This window comes from Pieris brassicae, chromosome 3 (assembly GCF_905147105.1).
Source record: "Pieris brassicae chromosome 3, ilPieBrab1.1, whole genome shotgun sequence".
Taxonomy (NCBI): Eukaryota; Metazoa; Arthropoda; class Insecta; order Lepidoptera; family Pieridae; genus Pieris; species Pieris brassicae.
The window spans coordinates 10,320,859-10,346,251 of record NC_059667.1 but is presented as its reverse complement, the minus strand read 5'-3'; the positions used below and the strand labels follow the sequence as shown (position 1 = coordinate 10,346,251).

The 25,393-nt window shown below is 32.2% G+C and overlaps 1 protein-coding gene and 1 long non-coding RNA gene across 8 annotated transcripts in view; one reads left to right on the top strand and one right to left on the bottom strand.

Annotated features, from left to right (window-relative positions):
- LOC123706671 (polypyrimidine tract-binding protein 2) overlaps positions 1-25,393 on the top strand; it is a 322,370-nt gene that overhangs the window by 209,243 nt on the left and 87,734 nt on the right. For 3 of the 7 annotated variants that reach the window (XM_045655988.1, XM_045655986.1, XM_045655985.1), the window contains exon 1: positions 24,885-25,074. The exons of the other annotated variants lie outside the window; for them this stretch is intronic. In XM_045655988.1, coding sequence (XP_045511944.1) covers positions 24,886-25,074 — 189 coding nt within the window. In that variant the 5' untranslated portion in view covers position 24,885. Of the gene's footprint in view, positions 1-24,884; positions 25,075-25,393 lie in introns of those variants that run through there. 7 annotated transcript variants of the gene reach the window in all.
- On the bottom strand, positions 2,732-24,036 carry LOC123706672. Its single transcript, XR_006753417.1, has 3 exons — positions 23,973-24,036; positions 7,328-7,444; positions 2,732-2,885 (listed from the first exon to the last, which is right to left on the bottom strand). It is a non-coding gene; the product is annotated as an uncharacterized LOC123706672 (long non-coding RNA).

Genomic DNA, 25,393 nt, shown 5'->3' with positions numbered 1-25,393 from the left:
TTGCTATACCAATTTAGTAGGTTGGTATGTTTATAACTAATTTGACGTTTTCAATACAAGATGGTCTTTTATATCCGTGCATCTTGCATCAAATGATTCGCATATTCGAAGTGATTAATATTAGCTAGATTACTAGTTATCACTTATTTTAAATATATATACGTCAGTGCGCACGTCCGGCGCAGGCACCGATTAGAGAGCAACTGAAGTCTGAACCCAAAGATCGATCCAATGCACTGGCAAATTGACTTAAGACTTATTGACAATCTACAACTTGTTAGATGTCAAAGGTATTGCAACGTGTTCTTTATTACATTATTTCACATACATATACTAAAACATGTTTGAAAATTACAAAACGCGATAATATTTTTGTACATGATCTTGTAAATCTAGATAGTTCAGTACTTAAAGGCACTTAAGTTTTGCACTGTGTGTTTAAATCATTTTGATAAACAACTCCGGTACAGAATTACTTGATTTGAGAACTGGCAGTAAATGTAAAATTAGAAGCATTGAATGTATATTCCTTTTTTATTGACGTTCATAAGTGTTACCTATATGAATAAATGATTTTTGACTTTGATATAAAAACGAACCAAAAACAAAATTTTATGTGGAAAAATCTTCGGATTATCAAAATCCCACAGCTTATAAATCATTACAAATTCTCTCCAATAGCTTTCAAATATTTTTCTATCTAAAGGATTAATGTCTGCGTGAAGGGCTTATAAAAAGGGAATAACCGGGAACACGCAAGTGTTATATAAAGTGTTGAGCGAATCTCAATGCGACAAGGAATCTAATCCGACTTAGCTGAGCGGAGGAAATGACTGCTCATGCATACGGCTTCTTGATTCTCCGTATAGGGCGGAAGTTGACTTTACGGTTTAATGGCATCTTTGTTAATTTCTACTGTGTTCTAATTATAAATGGTCACATTTTATATGGTTGTGTGTTTAATTGAAATTAACAATCGTATTACTATGTACTTCCTTTATGAAGTATTTATATAAATTTTACTTCACTGTGCATCTATGTTCTTGAGTGACTAAACTATAAAGAGACGGGCCGGATGTTAAGTAAGAATCGTAATGTGTCTGTCAGGGGTTAATCCTTTTCTATGGGACAGGGGCAATCAAACAGAAGTGCTTACCGCCCATGAACACCTGCTGGTGTGTTGCCGGCCTTTGGTGAATGGCACGCTCTTTTCTTGAAGGCCCCTAGGTATCGGTGCTATATTGATTTTAGTTCTCGAATGCGTTCTCGTCCTTTTCCGTTAAAAACTCAAAAATTAAATTAAATAAACCAAAATTGGCATGGAATGTTTATGGAATTGAAAGCACAAGTTTGAAATCAAGATAAACTACAGCTCTTAATCAAGACAACAATACAACTCGGAGAAATAGAGTTTTGAAATTATATGGCCATTTGGAATGCTCGGAAACCATAGGAATTTTTAGTGCCATTGGATATAACACTGTTAGGTTCACGAGTCTATACTTAAGTGTCTTTTACGTTTATAGCACATACTTTCATGCAGACAATACTTTTGTTTATTGATAAAGTAATAAAGTTGTCGTTAATATATAAAAATTGAACCTGTGGTTTTTCTCATAGTATATATCCTTACTTACCTGTAAATATTAAGTGCTAAACAGTGAATGAAAAAACAAATTGATGATGTCGTAGTAAACACCAGCTCTGTGGTCGCCAGTGCTATCTACCAGGTGCCAACTGAAATCTATCGTTAGCGCCTGTGTACTTGAACCCCACGGCTAGAAAGCGTCTACTCTAAAGGGAACAAAATCAAAGTTGGAGCATAGACACCAATTATAGATATACTTACAATAGATTTCTTATTATATTCATTTGTTTCTAAGATTAGCATATAATAATAATTATGACTTTCTACTCCATTATTGACAGTGTTACATATATATATATATATATTATATGTTTTAAAATTGTATATATATATATATATATATATATACAATTTTAAAACAAACCTAAAATCTAATAATTCATTAAACAAGTATTAAATCGTAAGAGATAAACAAACGGAAACTTTGTTTTATTTTCGTTAAAGGTAAATACGGCTATTAAGAATTTGGACTATTTTCAAACAAATGGTGGCTTTCACCTCAAAGCCGAACAAATCTGAACGTACATCCAACCAAGTTCCAGAAGATAAACCACTCCTTATACGGAAATTGTATTCGTTTTTACAACAAACTCCCAAGCTAAATTTGAGAATTAACACTGAATAAATTAAAAACTCCAGTTAAACGTAAATTAATCAATAAAGCTATTTATACATTTGAGGATTATTTAAATAATCTTAATCCTTTGAAATGATTTGCTCCGATTCATATATTTATGGGTATGCCTCTGCCTTACGAACAATTTGTATGACTCCAAAACATGGCGATTAAAAAGAGTGACGGAGAGTTTCTTGCCAGTTCTCCTCGCAACTTTACGAACTGATAGTTAATGTAAATTTTGAATCAATTTAACATATTTTCTGTTCTCGTTCATAAGTGTACTTGGATACCTATCTGAAAAAAGTTATTGTGAGTTTAAGTGATTTATCTTAACAGTTAATAAATTCGATAGATGGGTATAATAAAAAATAAATAGGCCTGTATTCGATCACTATATAATTAGGATTACATTAAGTCCATGTCATTAGTACACGACAGCCAACGAAGTGAATGCCTCCACCAAATTCTTCCACTTGCCTCTCATCCTCGCCACTATTTCCCAATCCTTCCTCCTTTATTCCCAGGTTTCTGGTAGGCGTCCTTTCTTTTCTTCGCGCTTGGAATGCCAAGTAAAGGTCTTTTGGCCCATCTGTCATCACAATCGCAGGCAATGTATATCTTTAAAAAAAACATTATGTAAGTAATAGTTAGGCATATATATACATATTTTATATACCTTAATATATACGATGTTTTAGACGAAAAGCTTTCTATATAAATTTCGATACATTACGTAACATAAATAATCAACTCCTGTATAAAACACGAGCTGCTTAAGTAAATAGCGCTCGAAGTTTCGTAGGTAGATTCTTAGTTAATTCTAAAACAAACTTGGTCCATTGCCGTATCCCACCTGATTCTTACATCTGCGTCACATAAGTAAAGTTCAAATGTTGAAACAGTATGAAATTCCACTTCTAATTTAATGCTTAGCTATGACTAACACAGCCTCGGTACGAAGGCCTTTTTGATGACTCTTATGATGATGTAGTTTCGTAAAAATCCACTATAAATGGGAACTCTTTCTGCAATTTACTCCTTATTGGAAGACTTGCGTGGGGTATAAAAAAAATAATTTTAATCATGCGTCTAATCCCTCATAGCTTAAATAATTCTTACGTGTGGTTCATGTGCAGTAAATTTACCTTGTCATAAGATATTGTATGATATTGGTTTATTTAATAAAGTTTTATTTATTTATTTTATTTATTAACACTTCAATATAAAAAAATGAACATAATTAAATCAAAAGGAGGGCAACTGGCGGCCTTATCGTATTCGAGCGATCTCTTCCAGGAAACCACTGTGAGTAAAGAAAAAAAAGTATAAAATTACATAAGATAGGCAAGTAGTGCAAAAATACGTTATACACAGTTATTAAGACAAAAATAAACAGGAACAAAAAAAACAAACAAAACTAAAAAGATGATACATTAAAAATATAAAGTAAAAAGTTAAAGAAAGTTCTATAATTTGTCACTATAAAAGTGCTGTACAGTACTGACGTAAACAAAATACTAGTATAGGTGTATCAGAAGTGCCCTCGTATAACGATTCCTATATATGATGTATACATTACGCATGTATGACCTACACACAGTAATTAGTAGGCACCCCTACAGTTTGTAACTAAACACGGACGACGTGTTATGAGCAGTGTGTCACTCAATTTTCCGTGATATCTTTGAAGTTTGATTTAATTAAGAAACACAAGGTATCGCAAACTTTTGGGTATTGGGCCTTTAATTTGAGCTCCGTTATTGTAGGTAATTAAATTAAATAGTTTAATCGGTTTTACTTACTATATTAATAAGTTTAATGTCATTTGGGTTTGATACGTCGATTACAGAATGTAACATGTAGGTTATATAACTTAAACAATTTTTAGTTATATTATACCGTAAACCAAAGGCAATATTACTTTCATACGTAAAAACATATTTTTAGAACCTTAATAAGTAAACTGTTTTGAAATGAGATTCCAGAGACAAAGTTAGTCTATATATTATACAAATAATATCAAAGACCTTTTATTAATTAAAAAGGGTAAGTGTTACTGGAAAACGCTACTAGGTAATTTTTGCTTTAAACCTACAAATAAAAATATTTAAAAGCTCTTTGAGTGTCTGACAAACTTCGACGGTAATACAAAGTGTCCAAGCAATTAGCAGTTCTACTCCATCGCGGTTCCAAGATAAAAATGAAAAAGTAATGGATTGATGCCAAACTTCCCGTGAAAAATTTGACTCAATGAGAAAGATAATATCCTCGTGGCGAATTTATAAAATTTCGATGAAAAATTGTCGTCGTGGTCTCGGGGGCGCTCACTCGTCCGAAGTCGTTGGTAATTTAGCGTCATTTGTTTTCTATGAATATTTATTAGGCCCAAAACAATGGACGCGCTTTAATTGAATTGCGGTTATTGATTATGATGGGCCGGTCATTTTACATAACCATTTGGAAAATATTTAAAACGGTAAACAAATTTTTCGGATTTTTCAATTTTTAATCTAAATTAACACGAAATTCGATCAGACTTTAAAAATACTATAGTTTCTTTTACGATACTTTGAGTGTTTATTGATAGCGCATTTACTTTTAATAGAAAGATACGTTTATTTTTCAAACTATTCACGTCGTGATAGTAAGTCCACCAACAGAGTTTTTTTATAGTTTAAGAATCTAGGAAAAAACAAGTGGGGTCGAACGTCATACTCCTACATTGATGGCTGACAATTATCTAATGGCCCCTGATCAGAGAAAGAGACACAAAATACTGATGCCAAAACAAACAAGGACTTACTTACACCATGATTTTTAATTTAACTTTCTCAAGTCAACGCAAACAATCCACGTTCGTTAGGGAATTAAATTTACCGTGGTTTTAATTTTCCCCTAATAAAACCGCGTCCTAGCGCGATATTTAAATTTAGCCAACTCCGCAACAATTCAATTACATCTAATAGCTTGATTCATGTTTGTATTGCTAATTACTCGCCTCAAGTTTTGTCACTCCTCACTTACTACAGCTTTGTTGAATTTCTGCGCCACAAAATTAAACGCGACATTTTGTTTTGGAGTAAACCCCTAAGCGTTAGACGTAGTGCAAAGATTAGCAATATATTATTTATCCCCAAGTTGATATAACTCGCATTAATTTGGTCGTAGCACTATGTTCTACAGCATAAAGATTTTCTCTGTAAATAGATTTATTTTATTTATTATTTTTTAGACTTTTTTTGTAGATATTGATGTCTTCTATAAATATGTTGCATTACTGTGAGATACCGTAGGGATTAGAAATATTTTTTTAATTTAATACTGAAGTTTTAAAAAGGTTCCATATTTAGCCTGCTGCAGAAGAATATAACTAACAGCTATAACTTAAAAAAACTGTGAATGTTTTATATAATAAGGGTTTTTTAGGTCTGGGCCCCAGATTTCTGTATCTGTTTCATGATCGTTTGTGAATTGAATAGGCATGTAGGTGATCAGCCTTCTGTGCCTGACACACACCGTCGACTTTATGGGTCTAAGGCAAGCCGGTTTCCTCACGATGTTTTCCTTCACCGTTCGATTAGCTCGAAAGTTAAGTGCGCACATAGAAAGAAAATCCATTGGTGCACGGCCGGGGATCGAACCTAGGACCTCAGGGATGAGAGTCGCACGCTAAAGCCACTAGGCCAACACTGCTCTAATAATAATAAGAGGTACATTTGTTAAAAAATTTAAATTTTTTAAATAAAATTCTGATTAAATACCAAGTAGACCCTTGAATACCTTTAACTCATCTGATGTTAAGTCAACACCAACACTCAACATTCGTAGGGAAGTTAAACTTATCGTGATTTTAATTATCCCCTCATAAAACCGCGTTTTAGCGTTATATTTAAATTTAGCCGCCCATGGACACTTAATGACAGATGGTTCGAGACTGCGCGCTTTAGTCTGAGTGAGTGTATTTAATTAAAATATAATAAAATACCATTGAAAACTCATCAAAAAGGAATTAAGATTAGTGACTAAACAGTAACTTAAGGGAATAATATCGACCGCGATTTTGGTTGAGTAAGCTTTTGCTACGTGTAAGATAATCCCGTCATAGTCGTTTCTGAAGTAGCTCGGAGTACCGTGGTGTAAGTCGAATTGTGGTTACAAACATTGTTATTCATCGGTTTTCGTTGATTTAATTTTTTTGTTACTACGAATTAATAATCTGTGTATAGATGCTATTGATACATAGTATAAATCACATATTACTGAAACTTGAAAAGAGAAGTATGGGACGACAAAAGAAACGATAAGATGTACAGATGACTTAATAGAAGGAGCGTGAAAAACTAGATGAATGTTGCTCAAGACAAAGAGAAATGGAAAAATATGAAGGAGGCTTTTACCCTAAAAGGAGCCATACAATATTAGACCACTAAAAAAGCTAAGTTATATATGAAACGTTAACTAACCAATTGTTCTATGGATTCATTAATAAAGCTTTAAGTGATAATAATAATGAATGCATATGTTGAATAACTTCTGAAAGCTCTCTGTGCCTACTAATTCGTAATCATGGAATTGATTTTTTTTGGATAAACGCTATGTGATATCATTACGAAGGCAATAGGAAATTCCAACAAGGAAAAAACACTATACCTCGCATAAAATCTTTAATACAGAAAATAATGTTTTGTTGAAAGATAAAAATTAAAACCCGCGTCGCAAGGTATTTGTTCCTAATACTTTTCTAAATCTCTCAATGCGCTTTCAACTCGTATACAATGACAGGACATTTTATTCATATATAATCCTCACCTAGCGTAATGCAGAATCGCTATTGTATGGGCGGGCGGGAACCTGTTGCGCGAACTATTTTATTAGCAGAGTGTGGAGCCATTCTTTACGTCTCTTTTGTTGGTGTGCCGTTTAGTTCTATGTTCGCTCCGAGCGTGATTGGCTTGGTTTATAAAACAAAAAGCATATTTTCACCCTTTCTGCCTTTCATTGTCTTGGTACTTGTATTACGTATAACAAAAAACGTTTGTATAATTTTCAAATATTCTTACTAAATTCTTGATTCTCTTCGCCTTCGAATCCCAAAAATGAAGCTGCGTTTGGAGACTTTGTACCAATGTATCTTCTATTAGCGCCGGTAAAACTTACACGGTGAGAGAAGACATCGTCTGGAAATTCAAAAATAAAAGTTTGTCAGGCGTAAAAGTCTTATTCATTAAAATGCATTTTAAGCTAAACACGACACATTTTACTTAATCATTGATAGATTTTTTAAAAAAACCCTACCCGTAAGCTAAAACAGCTGTTTGCTTCCTTGTACCGACAATAAAACATATTTATTTCGTTTAATAAATACAAAGAAATTTAACTCAAACGCTTATTGTTCTGCGAAGCTGTCAAGATGACAGACACTAATACACTTGCATAAATTGAGGCTTTATTGTTGCAATATTGCTGGATCTTAAGAGTTATTCGAGGAGAAATAGGATTCATACTTCAAACAACTATTCATTCAATTGGGACTTATCCCTTATAAACCGTTCTTACATCTAATAAACGGTTTTGACAAGATCAATCTGGCAATTTTCCTCTTCTTTTTTAAAAGTTTTACTCAATAGAGGGAAATCTATACTAACTCTTAATAAAAATACATCTAATTTTGTATTTAAAAATCGTAGTTAAGACTAAAAAAGTATCCAAAATTATTCAAAACACTTAAGAAACTTCTACCAAGGGATCCAACAAGGCTGGCCTACATGTTGCACCACGATGTATTTAAAAAATTGTTGCGCCATGGCTATCAAACTATTTATTCACCTTCCTAGAAGTTATAGATCACTGTCGTGTGATGCTTTCAAAGGGAAGGTGATTAAATTAAAAGGCAAGGGCAAGGCCTTTATAGCGTGGGCGAGTATTTGGAGCATAAGTTTAATATAAATTATAAATCATTGCACTTTTATTATTATTATTAAGTCATCGTGGCATTTGCATGCCTATGTTTGTGTGGCGGAATGTTGGGGTCTATTTTGTATTTAATCGATCTGAGTGTTATTTATTAATATTATTATCTATAACAGAAGTTTGTAATAAAAAATGTGTGCGTGCACTAGTGTACACACGTAAGAAGTGAAACTTCTTTATGACCTTATTTTTCTAAAAATGATACTACTATATGCAACTTTGTTTAAATAAAGTTAAATTAGATAAAGCTTAACAAAAGGCTTTTATTATCATAGACACGAATACAAATAATACAATTATTTCATTTTACCTCATTAGATTAAATTAGATTAGATTACTAAGATTATTACAGAATTACATTAATTGTAATAAAATTGTTATCGTTCTTATATATTTTTGTTATTAATGGCTTCGAATCTCTTCGAATCGAGCTGTGCTAGGGACAAGAAAACGTGTAACAGAAAAATGTGAGGCGTAACCAAAAAATGTGACGGTATTTTTTTTCCAACGCCGTTAAAGAAGTTTCACTTTAAAAAAATAAGCTTATAATTAAAGGAATAAATAAAATAAAAAATAAAATAAAATATCATTCAATATATTTATATTGCATTTGATCTAAAATTCCTATTTCTTAAACATATATTTTTATATATCACAGAAAATATACCATAGTAATTCGAAAATACTTTGAAAGAGACATAGAAGGGTACGTAATCACTTTCAAAGTGTTTTGTCAGCGCCAAAGTAGCCGAACTATGTTCTGACTTCGAACAAGCCCAATTGATGTTTACTTAAAACAACTTATTGACTTAGAGCCGTGAAACAAGGCAAAGAATTTCCCTTTATCTTTGATTAAATAGCTTAAAAGATTAATTAAGGGAAAACTTTCAACAGATCGGGTTAACTGCGTAGTGTAGACAGTATTATTTCCGATTTATATTAAAAAAATGTTTGCTATTATTAGTGTACTTGTAGTTATGGTGTGTAAGACAGACACACACAAGTTTTAGAAACAATAAACTAGGTCTTAAGAACAATATTAGCCAAGTTTAATATTGCTTGATTGGTTTAACCAAAAAAATATCCTGTTTTCCTGAAAAACAATTTAACATAATTTACAGACATTTGAAGTAACCTATCTACTCACGAAGCAAAGTAATGTTATTGACTTTAAATTACACATGTAAAAATAACACATAAAACAGTAAATACTACGCTGCTATAAAGACTGCTTTTTCTCTCAGTTTACACCTCAAAACCGTCTAAGTGTAACACTTGGTTTTATACAAATCTAACAAAAGCTTTGCGGTTATTAAACGTGCACCAGAATATTGTTTAAACGGTCTAAGCTTGAGATGCAATGGGATTGTAATGTCGTCACATCTGCACGTGACCCTATCTCGAGTAATCCGGACATCTGCTTTTCAAATCTTCACGTTGCATTATGCGTTTCAAGACTTTGTCTCTTAGTTGGGTATTGTAGGCCTTTGTTTGCTGTCCAATGTTATTAGTGGTTAGGTTCATGGTTCATGACGGCGTAACATTAACAATATTTTAGTTAATTTGTTGGACTCACCAAGTTCGTACTTCCTCAAATAAATTGCCTATCTGATTTGTCTAAGACTGTTCATTTTATATAAAATTATGTGACATACAGTTTCAATTACGTAAATAACGGGTATTCTAATCTTATCTTATAATTAACATTCAATTAATTTAAGCAAGTCTCTATGAAGTCTTAAAATAGTAATTAATTGTAATCGAAGCCGTTATAATAATGTGGGTTATAATAACAACTAACTTGATAGCTACTCGGAAATTGCTTCATCTCACTGTTAATGTTTATAGAAGAAAAAACATTCAACATAGACTAGTTCAGTTATTCCCAGCCTTTTTTGTGGCATTGCCTTTCTTATATTCTATATTAATAATTGAATTGTTCACTTAAGAATCTGAGAATTTATTAATAAAAACCTAATGTACATTTTCTGGACATAATGAAAACGTGAAATTCTAATTCCAATTTTTTTTTAAATATTAGAATTAATAATTGAATTTCCCCGTTGGGATACACTGGACTTGACGAATCAATGCTCTTTATTTTAGTAGTAGTATGTTTAATTTGAAAAACCTTAAATCAAACATTGGTACTAATTAATTCCGAAAGTATATAAACGTTTTAGTTTGTACTCTTACATGTAAGCAAAACTATGTTTTATAGTTTGGAAAATCCCAATATGATTAAACTAGCGGAGACGACAAAAAACAAAGTCAACGATGCGTTAAAAGCATTTGTGGCTTTCATCTTCTGAAAAAAGGCTCATCACGACATATCGCGTGTGGGAGATGTGCATCGATTGTGACGTATTTGTGATGAATTTCATACTTTCTTATGAGCTAAAGAGCATATAAATAAGATAACATAATGTTACTCATGCGCAGACGTTTTTAGGTTTATTCTTATTAAAAGTAACATATAATAAAATCTACAACCAATACATAAAACAGTAATCAAATCCCAATTTAATTTAACCCAGAATTAATTTTAAATTAATGATTTTCACCTGGATACTTTTATAAGGAATTATTAAATTCTGGCGTATCAGTCAGTACTAACAATAACAAAAAGTTATAAACAGGAACTGTGGTGATGTTTTGACGGCAGAAATCTAATAAATAGATTCCTACTGTCTAATATCATCGCTCCCGCAGAGTGATTGACATATTTTAAGATACAAAATATCGTGCCGAAATATAATATTATTTTAATTTACGTTTTGATAGACATTTATTAGTATTTTGGAAATTGTTATAATAAATGTTTTGAACATTTATTTGCTCTATTCAATCCTATGTAACTCTTACAGGTAATGCTGGTGTACTTTGCTGAAACTTGTTGCTTTATAAATTGAGAACTGACAGACTATTTTACAACCTATGCTGCGCGCAGCGAGCATAGCCCATATCTACTCGCGCGCTACAGCCCACACCTAGGGCTTTAGAGCCCGCCTTCGTACCGCTCTATATCAGCAGGGCGCGAAGACGGAAACACCAACCGAAGGAGGCATAGGCAAGAACGAGCCAAGCTCACCCTTCTAGAGGGAGTGTGTCACCACACTTGGGACGAGACATAACATAGTTTTCAATCCCAACAATTGCGTGATTAAAAGTAAACTGCTTAGCGTTACTTCTTGTTTAAGCTTACTAACACACGGTGGAAGCTACAAAAACAGCTACAAATACACTTTGAATTATTTCAACAAAAAATTGAACAATTTTGAGTTGCAAGTGACTGATTCAACGTGTTGTCCGTTTCTATCAAGCTGCTTCCGTGCCAGCATTTACCTGGCATTTAAATATCAATCATTCAAATTGCTTTTCAATTTTGTATTTACAGAGTTACATTTCCATTAATTAAGCGTAAAGAAGCAGGTGATTCGGCCGTCGAGTGAGCGGAAATGACGTGGAAAATTGCCCACCTCACATGGACGCAATATCCTAGCCCATAGGACGAGTTCCAATTATGTAGATTACCTAGTCTATACATTTATTACCTTGCATTTTACATTCCACACGGCCTTCTACACTCTATTATTTTAACGTTAATATTTACTTTTCGTACGTAAATGTTTCGTTAAGTATAATTTATTTCTGATTAAAATAGAACATTTTTGTAAGTGCAAGTAATAGTTTTTTATAAAAACCTCTCGTAGAACTTGAGTGTTACCCCCACAGAAAGTGTTTTGTCTTCCGGTAGATTATCTTTATCATTTAATTTTTTTTTCTTTTAAAAACTAGCGAACTGTGGTGTGGTGTCTTCCTTAGGATAACGGCCTTATATTGTTTCAATAAATAGTCAATGGGCTGCCATTACTACACATTTTGCGCTTCAAGTTTTGCGCCCCTACAGTTAAAAAAAATCATGTCAGTAGTTATAAACACGCTCATATTGACTTATTTTTCTGTTTTATTGTATTATTGAATTTAATACAATATAAAACCTATTAAGTAGTCGAACTATAGTGGAATTGTATTATTTTCAAAGCTACACGACAGACATCAATTTAATGGTGTGCGCAACCGAACTAAAGACTGCATTTCGATGTCTCGGTGATTCCAAGATGTTTAGTGAATGCATATGTGAACCGAGGGGCAATCTGCATAATGAGAAGTCGGGGGTTATTGCGTGGATCGGACCAAGTCGGCAATTTCCCGACTCAATTGTTATGGAGCTGGAGTGCACATTGATTCTCGGAAAAGTCGGATTTGTAAATCCAGAATGATCTCTGATATTACTACGGAATTAATATGCGAATATGGAATGAAGATGTACGAGTTTTTCTTTAGTATTTTCATGGACTTATTTATATAGGTAACACAATGAACACTTATGAACGTCAAAAACAGAAATGTATATGAAATGCTTCCAATTTTACATTTACTGCCAGTTCTCAAATCAAGGGCGTAGAACGGAAGAGAAGAACTGGCAATAAACTATCCACCACTCTTTTTAATCGCCAAGTTTTTGTTTTACACAACGTTTGTCCTAACAAACCAGAGCTGCAACCATTACACCAAGTTCCAGGTGACGAAGTCCTTCCATCTTAAGTAATTAATAATAATAAAATAAATTACAAACAAATTAAGTCATTATACAAAAAAATAGTCAATGGCACTACAACCTTTTTAGGTCCGGGCCTCAAATGTTGTAGCGCCACTGATTTATTTATTTTTTAATTTCCGCAGTTCTATTGACAATAATACAAGCACGTTTTAAGCTTACTTATTCTTTCCTATATATTGTACCATGATATAAAACTAAAAATTATTAAATAAAGCTCCAATCTTTCGTAAATACAAAGTGACCATCCACAATAAAGGCATACTTCGTAATAGCAAACACTCTGGCAATATCTCTCGAAACGTATAAAAGCAAAAAGGCACGGTCGAGCCAGTAATTCCGTATAAAGGTGTCCTATTCGACCTCGCATATACCGATTACCTATTACGTTTTAGTGCTCGGCGTTAGAGCCTCTACAAGTACCTTCATAGCCGATTGGATAGCCCTAGAGTTTTTCTAACCCGATACTATAAACTGTATGATGCGATTAATTCGAATTATAAACCTTTTTTTATATCTATATATATAAAAATGAATCCCTGTTTCCCTTGGTCACGGCATCACGCGTGAACGGCTGGAATGATTTCGCTAATTCTTTTTTGTTGTGTTTTTTATTGTCTCAGGAGAAGGTTCTTATGAAAGAAAAAATTAAGAAACTTCCGCGGAAAATTAGAAAATTTAAGAATAGCGCCTTTGCAATTCAAACTTTTTTCATGTAACCTTATGGCGTTTGACATAACATCGACAGAATGCGTGCTGCGACTATCGTCAAAGAGGATGTAAGAAAAAATAATTTCGTTAAAATAAATGCTTCGATCGGAGTTATTACATTGATAAAATAATTAGTCGCTACTTGTTTCTGTTCTTATCTTGAAAATCCATGTTTTTACATGGCCTGTTAAATGTCGTCTTTTCCCATGTCGGAATACCAACAAAACTATTTAAATACGCGGCAGAAAAACAAACAAATAATGTTGTATATCATAAAACGTTTTTAGTTAATTATACCAATTCGAAATCAATATTCATAATTAAGACAAGACAACGTCTGTTTCGCTAGTTATTTGATAAAAAAGTATCATTTTATGTAATAATTTTGATTATACGTGTATTAATTTCAGTTGTCTTCTTTTATTTATTAATGTATTTATATTTTCTGTTCCATATATTATGTTTATCAATGAAATCTCTTACAAAGTTAAAGAAATAAAGTAAATAAATAAAAAAAAAACATTTGGAATGTTTCTTGTCATTTCATGCTCCATTAAATTTAATTTATTTGTTTAAGAAATATTACATTTAAAACAACATTTGTTTGCGTGACTATATTTAAAGCATCTAAACATCAAAACGGTTTTACAATTAATTTTTTTACACATGAATTACTCGTTGAAATGAGTTGCTACAAAATTCTCATTTATTAAATATCCTAACCCTTTGTAAACTTAAAATTGATTTCGATATCGTAAGACGTATGATAACTTCATTTATAAGAAAAACGAGCTGTAATGTACTTTATGAGCGATATCATGACAGTAAAACCCTCCAATTACCGACCGATTGATAGACCGTTCTCGACCTGTCGAAGATCAAATTTCCACTAAAGAAAGACCACTTCACGCCCTCGAGGACTTTTATTTCTCGATCCGCGTTTGACATATTTGCCGAGTTTTTGCTGAAAGATTTTTATTGACCGGTTATTATTTTATTTTATGGACATCCACTCTTTCATACGGTTTGCCGTACGATTATTGGGGCAAATCTTTCCTAACGTTTTTATTGTTATTAAGGAGTTACGATTGTCGTAAAGGATGTGTGACGAATTATTTTCAGCTGACGTACGAATAGATTTAGTTTTTAGTCTACATGTTAGGTTAATGAAAAAGCAAGTAAATATTTTTATAAAATGTCATTTATCTTTAAACCTAAATTTATCGTATTAAAAATGTTTTTATCTTGTTATGCGCAATGTAAAATTGCATGTGGTAACTCCAATATATAGGTATAAGGGAAATAAATTTATACAATCCAGCTTCTTGAAAATTTGACCGCGTTTAAGACAATTTTACATAAAAACAGTCACTGATCAGTCATTCAAAAGAGAAACCAAATCTTTCACTGGTCATATAGTGTTTGAGAAATTCGCTTCGAAATCAGTTCGAAACTGTTCCTAAACATTTCATATCGCAGCAGTTCGTTTATCGAGTTGTACAACTGAAATGTTTTGTCTTATTACTGCCATTATCTGTGGTTCCAAGCGCATCAAAGTACTCAAACATCGTATAAAATAAGACTTGAACAGTGTTGTGTTTTCGATCAAAGAAAATTACTAAAGGCCGATCAGCGCTCGAGTACTCCATAAAATCTTTTGTCGCCACATATCGTTCTTTTCTTCCTAAATTGCGCTTGTCCCCGTCCAGGTAATAACGCAATATACCACTGAGAGTTTTCCTTGGAAAAACGATCGAGTTTTCTTCACCATTTTCAAAGTTTTACAACCGTTGACGTCGGGAAATGAGCCTTATTTTGTGAGGCATTGTGGTGAATTTCTGTTGTTCTTTTGAATGAGTGGGGTGCAATCGGTCAGACGCTTGACCGCAGCGTTTTTCGCGGTACAACCCTGCGGCCATCACTTTGTGTAATTGAAAACTCGTGCACTTGAACAGAACACCCTTTATAAATTAAAGCTTTTGCTGTTCAACACATATTTTTGTGAATTTTAATGTAAAACTATAAAGTTAAGAATAGAATACACATTTATTGTTTTAAAACATAAGCTGTTCTTAGTTGTGTTTTGTTACTCTTATTTTATAAACAGGAAAGATTTGAATGTTTGTTTTGAGCAAGAGGCTCACCTGATGTTAAATGATACCGCCGCCCATGGACATTGCTTAGAAGGCTCGCAAGTGCGTTGCCGCCCTTTTAAGAATTGCTACACTCTTGTCTTGAAGAACCCTGGCTGGTTCCACATACGTAGCGGTGGTGTGCGACAAAAACTTTGATAAAAAACTCTCAGTTGTTGTATTATAATTAATTAACGCAAACACTACGACGGATCGATTTCATAAATTCTTGTACAATTATTATTACCTGAGTATATTTCCAAAAGATACAATATAAAATGAGGGTTAAAAAAATGATGGACGTATGACAGTCGAGGCTTTTTATTAAACAAGTAGTAAAATACTGTTATCGTTAGGAAAAAAAATCGAAATAAATATTCAATTGAAATTCACGAAACAGCCGTGCAACTGACGTGAGTTATATTTTATCGACACACGTCATTTGTTTTGGGGCCGATAATGGAGGGAAAAATCACCACACACGTTCGCAAAAAACTTACCACAGAATGTTTCAGTTTTATTTATTCGCTTCGAGTCCATAGTTAGATATATGTTTAAGTAATTCCTTTTTGCATAACATATATTTATATGTGCGCATTTAACACTTGCTGGGTGAAGTGAACCATCGTGAGGAAACCGGCTTGCCTTAAACCCAAAAGGTCGACTGCTTGTGTCGGAACAGAAAGCTGATTACCTACTGGCCTATAAGACAAAGCAAATGAACGCGAGACCGATATATAAACCTGAGGCCCAGACCTAAAAGGTTTTGAAGCTTTTGCACTTTAAACTAAGTTAATGATTACTTTTTAGTTTTAGTGTCTTAATAACTAGATACAGGCAATGGTATAAAAATACCTTTACATTTTTTCTTTACTAAGTAACAATATCAGTTAAAGCAAAGCTCATACAAACTTACTGTTATCTATGAATATTTATTAGTATGGAAAATGTGATATGAATGAATCTTGAAAATGTTAGATAATAAACTTAGTATTTAATGAATAGGAAAGCTCCTAAGACTTAACAGTAAAGATGCTGGAAAGGCTTATGGCATATACGCCTAGTTCATATCAAATTCAAATATTCCTTATTCATGTAAATAAACTGTTAAAAACAATTGAAAATCAATTAAAAATTATACTGGAATAAAACAATTGAAAAGCTTCGTAAAACTTTCAGGCCAGTTACACATTATTATGTTTTAACGTGCGACAAACATTCCCAAATTTAAACAATTGAAACAAATTTCAAACAATAGCCATGTTTGTGGTTATGAATCAAAAGTAAACGCGAAAAATCAACTGTTCCAACTCATTCCACATTTCCACCAACGTATTGTTACCTGCGTTTTTGTAATTAAACTGCTCCAGTGTGGTTAATTTACTCGGAATATTTTTAGTATTTTTTTTAAACATTTAGGTCATACTTAGGGATATGACTTGTGTATATAAATTTTTAATACTACTAACATAACTAAACATTACTACTACTACTAATGGTATATATATTTTATTTATTTGCTTTCGAGCGATCTCTTCCAAGCACCCACTGTGAGAAAAAAATTGAAAAGGTAAGCGCAAGAAGTGCAAAACTACAAAAGATAAAAAAATACTTAGTCAACAAGAACGTAACAAAACAAAGCAATTAAACCATATAGACAGTGAACAAGATAATAAAAAAAATAACACGTGAAAGAGAAAAGATCATACAAGAATCACGATATTTCAGTAAGATCAGTGCATGAAAGTTTTACGATGTGAACAGGTACTGCTTGTACAATATAGATTTTATTATTAATTCTAGATCCAACTATTTTATTTGAAACATTTGCTTTTTATTAATATAATTTCATGATCCTTTTATTAAAAAACTAAAGGAACACGATTATATTGAATTACTTAATTAATGTATCTTTGTGAAAGCACTTTATATAGTATAGATTTGAAATAAGAAACATATTTTCTAACTCCAATAGCAATCAATCTTCATTCGCGATGTTTAAAGTTGCAGAAAGTTTAACCTTCGTTCCCCTACGATCTTCATTAGCGTAAACAAAACAGTGACGAGACTGACGTAACTTCCATATATATATATATATATATATATATATGATTAAAAATTACTATTATTATTATATTATATTTTCCTAGTAGCTTAACTTTTTGAAATGAAAATTGTATCAAGGAAAATCAGAAAATAGCAATAATCAAAGTCAAGGTTGGAAAGTCACGACAAGCTGGATTTAATTAAGGAAAGCTCTTTGTCCACTGCTTCTAATTTTGATGAATAAAGAAAATTATTTATTCGACGGCATTTGTGCTTACACTGATTTATTGTGCAAGTTAACAGCCTCCTTAAGACTTTGCTTAAGGAATTCCTCTTCCATAATTTAGATATCCAATTTCCATGTTTGTTCTTCGAGTTATATTTTAGTGAGTTAAATAAATCTGCATTTTTAAGTAATATTGCTATTACCTTTTGATAGGGTAACTATATAGGTAGTTTTCCTAAGGGTAATTAGATAGGAATAAGGATATAATATATTCAGTATTGTTCACTAATCTATTGTCTAAGTTATTAGAAACTATACACATTATAGTACAGAATAAAAAACAAGAAAATACTTAAAAATATTAAGTTCTCGTTTGTTTAATGTTTAATTTCGGTTTTCTTTTTTTTATAATTTATTATAATTGACTTTTTCAGTTTTGTATATTTTGTTTTATCAGTTTTGGCTTTGTATATTGTCTAAGTGTTTTCTTTTATAATATGGAAATGTGTAGTTTGAGTTATATTTCAAACACATTTTTTTAAACATATCTTAATACAGGCTAATTATTTAATTTTGTATTTCAGGTAAGAATCAAATCGTGTCATGAAATCGTAAGTTCATTCAATATCATTAAGAGGATTACAAAATAGAACTTGTAAATTGGTACGGTGTGACTCGCCCCATTCGTAAATCTTTTAATCTCTTTACAATGGTCAGTGTCATAAATTTGACATATGTGACTTTTTTATTACGATATTCGAAAACGTGTCCCTCCCTATGGCATGATAAAATCGTATTTTATGGCCGCTCCCGTCGGTTCATTATTTTCTTCTATTAACGTTAAAACACTATACACGATTGAAATAATGTCTAACGTATATATCTTTTATGTTTTTTAATGCAATAGTTTCAATTGACAAATATACAATTGATACAATACTATTGCTCTGGCTTTATCTTATACATATTATATATTTTGCATCTGTTACTAAAACTTTCCTCTTAGTAGCTTTTTGCGTAAAGCGGAAAAGGAAAAATCGGCCGACATATAATATTTCTATATAAATTAGCAGGACCATGTCGAAGTTTTCGAGAATCGACGAAATGACTTATTATGTTGTCCAGCGCGTTAAAATTGCAGCGTTTGTCGTTATTTGTCGCCGATAAGTAATAGCACTAACGTTTTGGTATTAAAACCGTAACTGGATGGTATCCATCAAAAACGCTTTATATTTTCGTTGCATTGATACCTTGTGACGTGACACAAACGAATCGATTTCCCTCGTTAACAAAAAGGGAAAATGCAGACGTGCTGTGAATAGGTAATTTATCTTAACGCTATTGTCAAGAAAATATTTTTAATATACAAAAAGTTCTTTTGCCGAACAAAAGCTGTTCATGTTAATGCTCATATTGTGATTTCGAGTGTCCCTATTTAGGCCAGGATGAATAGATAACGGACGGTGCCCTGTCATCAATTGACAATCAATTACGGAAAATGCTAACCAGGCTTTTGTATTGAAATACTATCATAAAAAGGGTGAACGTTAGCAGATTTCGTAATTGAAACGCGGCTTTATTTCCCTTAAGGGGCAAAGAAAACTATGGGTTTAATATTTTTTATGGTCATAATGTATCTTAACTTATTCACAGATGTGGGAATTGTTTTAAGTTATATTTATCTTATCTTTTAGTATTCAAAGTCGTTTTTTATTTATTAATTAAAATCAACCAAGTTAATAAGACGTTGCCATATGTGTTGTAATCTATGATTTTCCGTATTAATATTAATTTATTTACTTTAATACAAATTAAAATTTAGGTGATCATTTACTTTACCCGTCACCGGTTTCTAAAACAAAATAATATTAGGGTCTGTAAAGTTATAAGTGTAATTAATTAGCCATATCCTTGTAACCCAACTTCTCGGCCTAACTCCTATCTCCGTCCGATCAGCACCAACGTATTAAACATGTCTTCTCTTACCGCCCTATTATTTAATCTTCACCGTCCCTAGTAATCTACTTAGCACTATCATGGCCTTTATCCTAAATTACATTGGATTTAAAGTACGGGTATCTTAACTTTGAACGGTTTCAAAGAAAAAATCCAAGAATCCCAGCGCATATTATATGATAGTACAGTTACATTGTTGTGATAACTTAATCTAGAAGTATCTGTTAAAAATTGTACTCATTTAAATGACATACTATTGACAAATATTATTATTCTAGCTGCCGTTTTTTAGTCCGATTCAAAATGATTGCAGCATTAAGTTCGTAGCTTGATACTATACACGCAATTCTCATTTGTTTAAAGATCAGAGAAAAATACTTTTGGTCTTTGCAATGTATTTATATTAAATTTCAAACTATCAGTCCGTCAGTTTTGGCCGTAAATTGGCAAGTGACGCGTATAACAATATCGCGACACTACTGATTGCAAGTTTATAAAACTGGCTGATATTTTAGTCCAATAAAAAACATTTTATGACGTATATCAACGTAAGAAAATATACTTCTTTATTGCGACACTCTTAATACTGTTTTTTCTAACTCCAGAGCATTTTTATGCTCATCCTCAAAACTTTCGCAATCCACTTATATCAACCGTGAAACGCTAAGCAAATACAAAAAGTTTTCATGTTTAATCTGCACACTTTAAGGATTTCCATTGAAATATCACACCCGTCGGCACTTTAAATAATCCACGGGGGCATAATTTTTATTTATAAACGATTTTGTATGCATTCGCAAACTCAGAATCTTTGTGGCTGGAATTAGGAAAAAGGCTACTCCATAATTTATACGTTGATAAATTAAGTAGCGGAGCAAATTGTGATATAGGTACGACTTATTCTGCTTCGAGTTTTCCGCTCCTCGAAGGATTTATTTGATAAATAGATGAGTGGAATAATTTCGTTCTACAAAGATGTTCATACACCCTCGCAGTAAAGCGCGTTGGGAATTCTTATCTACCAAACACAGCGCTTTGATTACGAAAGAAAGGAATATTTAAAGAAGATTTCCTGCGCTTTGTATTTTCACACGTATGTGTATTATTTATGTGATGAACAAGGCTTCTTATATTACAAGCACGCCTGAAACTTTGTGTGAAGTAAATGAAATACAGTAAAGAACTATTTTATTTCTAATTTGTCTTAAAACAGAATCAAACAAGTATAATAAAAACTTGGTAAAATGGAATGGCAAAGCCAGCTCGCAATTTAATATTTACTCTGTGGTTTAATGAACAAAAACAGTTTAAAAGAAACGATGTTAAAACCAATAGGCCATGTAATGGAAATATGGAATTACGTTGGAATGATAATTTTGCTTGGCCCTTTTACTTCTTCTTTATTACAGAACCTCATTCAAACTTAATTGTAGATTCAAGACCTCTAAAACTATTTTCTTTTTCAATTTGAATTCGCATGTTTTATAGAGACTATAACATGGTACGCCTATAGGATTACGGCCCTAATATACTCACAAAAATAATTTCAAAATTCCCTAAAAGTCTCATCATAAATTGATTAACAGTAAGACAACTTCAAATGAGCGTCAATCAACAAAACAAGAATATCATTAGGCAAGGCTTAGCGCACAATTGATTTTAAGTATTCATGAAATGATGAATAAATAATGGAATGAATGGAGATCGATCCAGACCCAATTTCAATGATAGGAATAAGTTTACCAACTTCGTATTTCGCAGTTCGGTACATATTTGATGCTAAATACAGCGACATATATCACTTTGAGTATCCCGAAATTTGGTGAAACTGTTTTTGTTGAAAAAAATATTTAGGCTATTTTATTCGACACATACTGAAAGTATCTGTAATGCAAAATATCACGTCATTATAATAAATCTACAACCTTTTTAGGTCTGGGCCTCAGATTTCTGTATCTGTTTCACGAACATTTGTCTATTATAGGCAAGTAGCCGCAAATCACATACGCCGTCAACATTTTGGGTCTAAGGCAAGCTTCACCGCTCGATGGAATGTTAAAAGTGCACATAGAAAGTCCATTGGTGCACAGCGGCCGATCGATCCTACGACCTCAGGCATGAGGGGTAGAACTAAATTCGGTTCTAGCATCATTTCTATAGTATGTCGAGAACACCACAGATTTTTTGTTGTCTCCGAAGCGGACTACATGGTGCAAGGTCTGGGGGCATACAAGCGCATCCTGGGCAAAAATTATTAATTACTTAAAGATGTCATGTGGAACATGGTGTAATGGTTGCAGCTCCTTACAAATATTTTGTAAAAGAAAAACTTGGCGATTAAAAACAGTGGTGGAGAGTTTATTGCCAGCTCTTTTCGTTGGTTGTACGCCCTTAATTTGAGAACTGGCAATAAATGTGAAATTAGAAGCATTATATATATTTCTTTATTGACGTTTATAAGTGTACACTTTTTGAAGTTGTTTCAAGTTAGATATCATTTATCATTCGCTGCAAATTACCACATTACGGAAGAATTACAACGCGCATTAGGTCTTCTTGTCACCTTGTCTTTAATCTCTTGAACTAGACAATCTAATCGAGAACATTTGGTCTAATATTTCGAAGGAGATTTAGGCTATATTCGATCAAGCATTCAATGTAAAACCACGAGTACGTTGTATAAGCGAAAATACATAGACAGAAAGTCCATTTTTGCACAGCCGGGGTTCGAATCTACTACCGGGTCAACAGGGGCAAAACTCGCTTACCACAATTGCTGTAAAGAATCATTTTTTACGTTAGTCAGCAATTAGTTTTTACGTAACGGATACAAATATGTAGGACTGTATATATATAGTGAGTGAAAGATAACACACAAAGGTATAGAATATTGAATTCACAGATTACGTATCAATCATAAAGTTCTATGTCATGCAAGTGCAGTTACGTGTCAGTCATTAGTGCTTTCAGAACGCAATCAGTTAGAATTTCATACGTGACAATCGTTAGTTTCCTAGGAAAGGTGAAAATTATCAGGAATTTCGTCTTAAATGGTTTTTTTAAATCACCGAAACGGTGAAATCGGAACGTGATCATTGTACATCTTTAAACGAAAATTGTGTTATAATTACTTACTATATTTCCCCCCCAACGTTTGTGTATTTAAGTTCGATGTAATTCTTTCAATATCTGATTGCAATGATGTCGCAATCTGGAAATCACTGTGGGTATCGCTATAAGAAGTTGCAAAGTACCGTCCTGATCTTAGGTGATACACTACCTACACTGCCCAAAGCTCGTTTCCGGAATATGTACCATTGTCTTACCTATAATAAACAATAAATCCTCATTTAGAAAAAGAAAGAAATATATATTATTTATGTAGTAACTAGACAAATTAATATATATTATGTAAACATAAAAGGATATAAGTGCTAAATCAAACCATGTGAATTAATTAATAAAGTACAAATTATAAGCAAACACGAACTAAGTGACTGTGTGCTTGTACTGTAACTTTTATTTTTACTCATTCTAATCCTAAAGTGGTACTAAACAAATAATATCAATTCAAAAACTTCTAAAAGTTTAAAGAATAAATAAATTAACCAATTAAATCAAAACAACAAATATAAATACTGGGTACAGTTTTTTACACAATACCTAAAAATAACACACATAAAAACAACGCAAATCGAAAAGAAAGTATTATAGCAACTTCTCATTAAGTAACAATATATGTATCATTTCCCGAAAAGCACAATAGTAAATTAAATTTATAAATCTGAAATCTCATATCGCATCTCATGAAAACTAAAGAGGCGAACTACTGGCGTATTTCCAACTTAAAGTTAAAAATAAGCATATTCCCACCTAAGGGGACAAGCGACAGATATTTTGCGTGGCAAAGCGGGATCTGAGATGGCGTCGTGAATTTTGCTGTTTGACACCTCCGCGCCAACGCTCTGTACAATTTGTAACTTATGTTATCGTATTCGATATTTAAATGACAAATGGATACACTTAACCTATTTTTAACTTACCTCTAAAGATTTATAATTATGTCTTATGGACTATTAAGTGACACAATTTAATGCCCCATTAATTAACGACTGATTTAAGGAAACTTACGGCAGCTTAGCTTCCACTTAATAAACTACTTTGACATTGACACAAATTAATTTTAAGCGCTGTCAAACGCAATAAAACTATAATTTAATTTTACATTAATACTCAGTCAAAAATATTTATCTTAAAAGAAATATACCCCAGATTTAGTGATTTCCTCGCTCAACGGATAAGTATCACAATACAGCTAGGAAGTGCTTCCAGTGTTTAAGGTACACTGCCACAGTTACCAAGCTTTTAAAATTTATTTTAGATTTCTATTTATCAATTTTTAATTATTTTTATTATTATACTGTGTAGGTATCTTAATCTTTAAATATACAATATACACATTACTGGGAGTATTGTGTATATTGTATATTTAAAGATTAAACACATATAAAAAAAGCCATGTGAATATTTGTAGAATATTCAATACCAATTCGCTTAGCAACGCTCCAGTGAGCCGCGAATCTATTGGGATTATTAAACAAATATCTTCTTAGCATTGTAAATCCCAACCTGGCAACAATATTATCTTTGGAATGTCAATTGTCAAATGCATTGTTGACTTGCATAAGTACATTGCCATAATAACACATTTACATTATGAGGGTAGAATAAATAGTTTTATCTAAATATGTGATTGCATAGGTGATTTTAATTTTACGAAAACATTGTTTTAAAAAATTACCCGAAGTTACAAATCTCTTTAAAACTAAGGCAAAAAATGTCCTCATGTAAATCAAATATTTTTATTCAATTGTTTTTTGTATGACACTTGACATATTCAAAATGACAGATTAACAAAAGAAAACTGATTAATTACGGCCTTTAGTTATTGCGCACATGTTGAACTTAGTGCTTTTTGTGATTATATTCGTGTTAATTTTGTTTTTATTTGATACTTGTGCGAGTTTGTTGGCAAATAACGTTAATGTGTTAAAAATGTTTAGTTTGCTAGAAATGTTAAGTCGTCTCCGTTATTCACACGATGAACGCACTTTAATGGAATCAGGCGGCGATGATCTGTTTGGGGTAAATATTTTATTTTGATTTAACATTATTTATTGCACAAATTATAATCTATTGATTTTAATTATGAACTAAGTATTTCAGTTATTACTATATCTAAAATACCGTCTAGTCTTGGTAATGTTTCACTATAGTAATCACGTAGTACTAAATATATATGTAAATATTATTTGAGTTATAACAGTAATATGTTATATACAAAAATAATATATAAAATATAATAACGTTCAATCCCCGTTTTAATACCTATAATAAAACTACAATTAACACCAAAAACGTTATAATAAAAATAACTTTAAGTATATTAATAATGTACCAACAA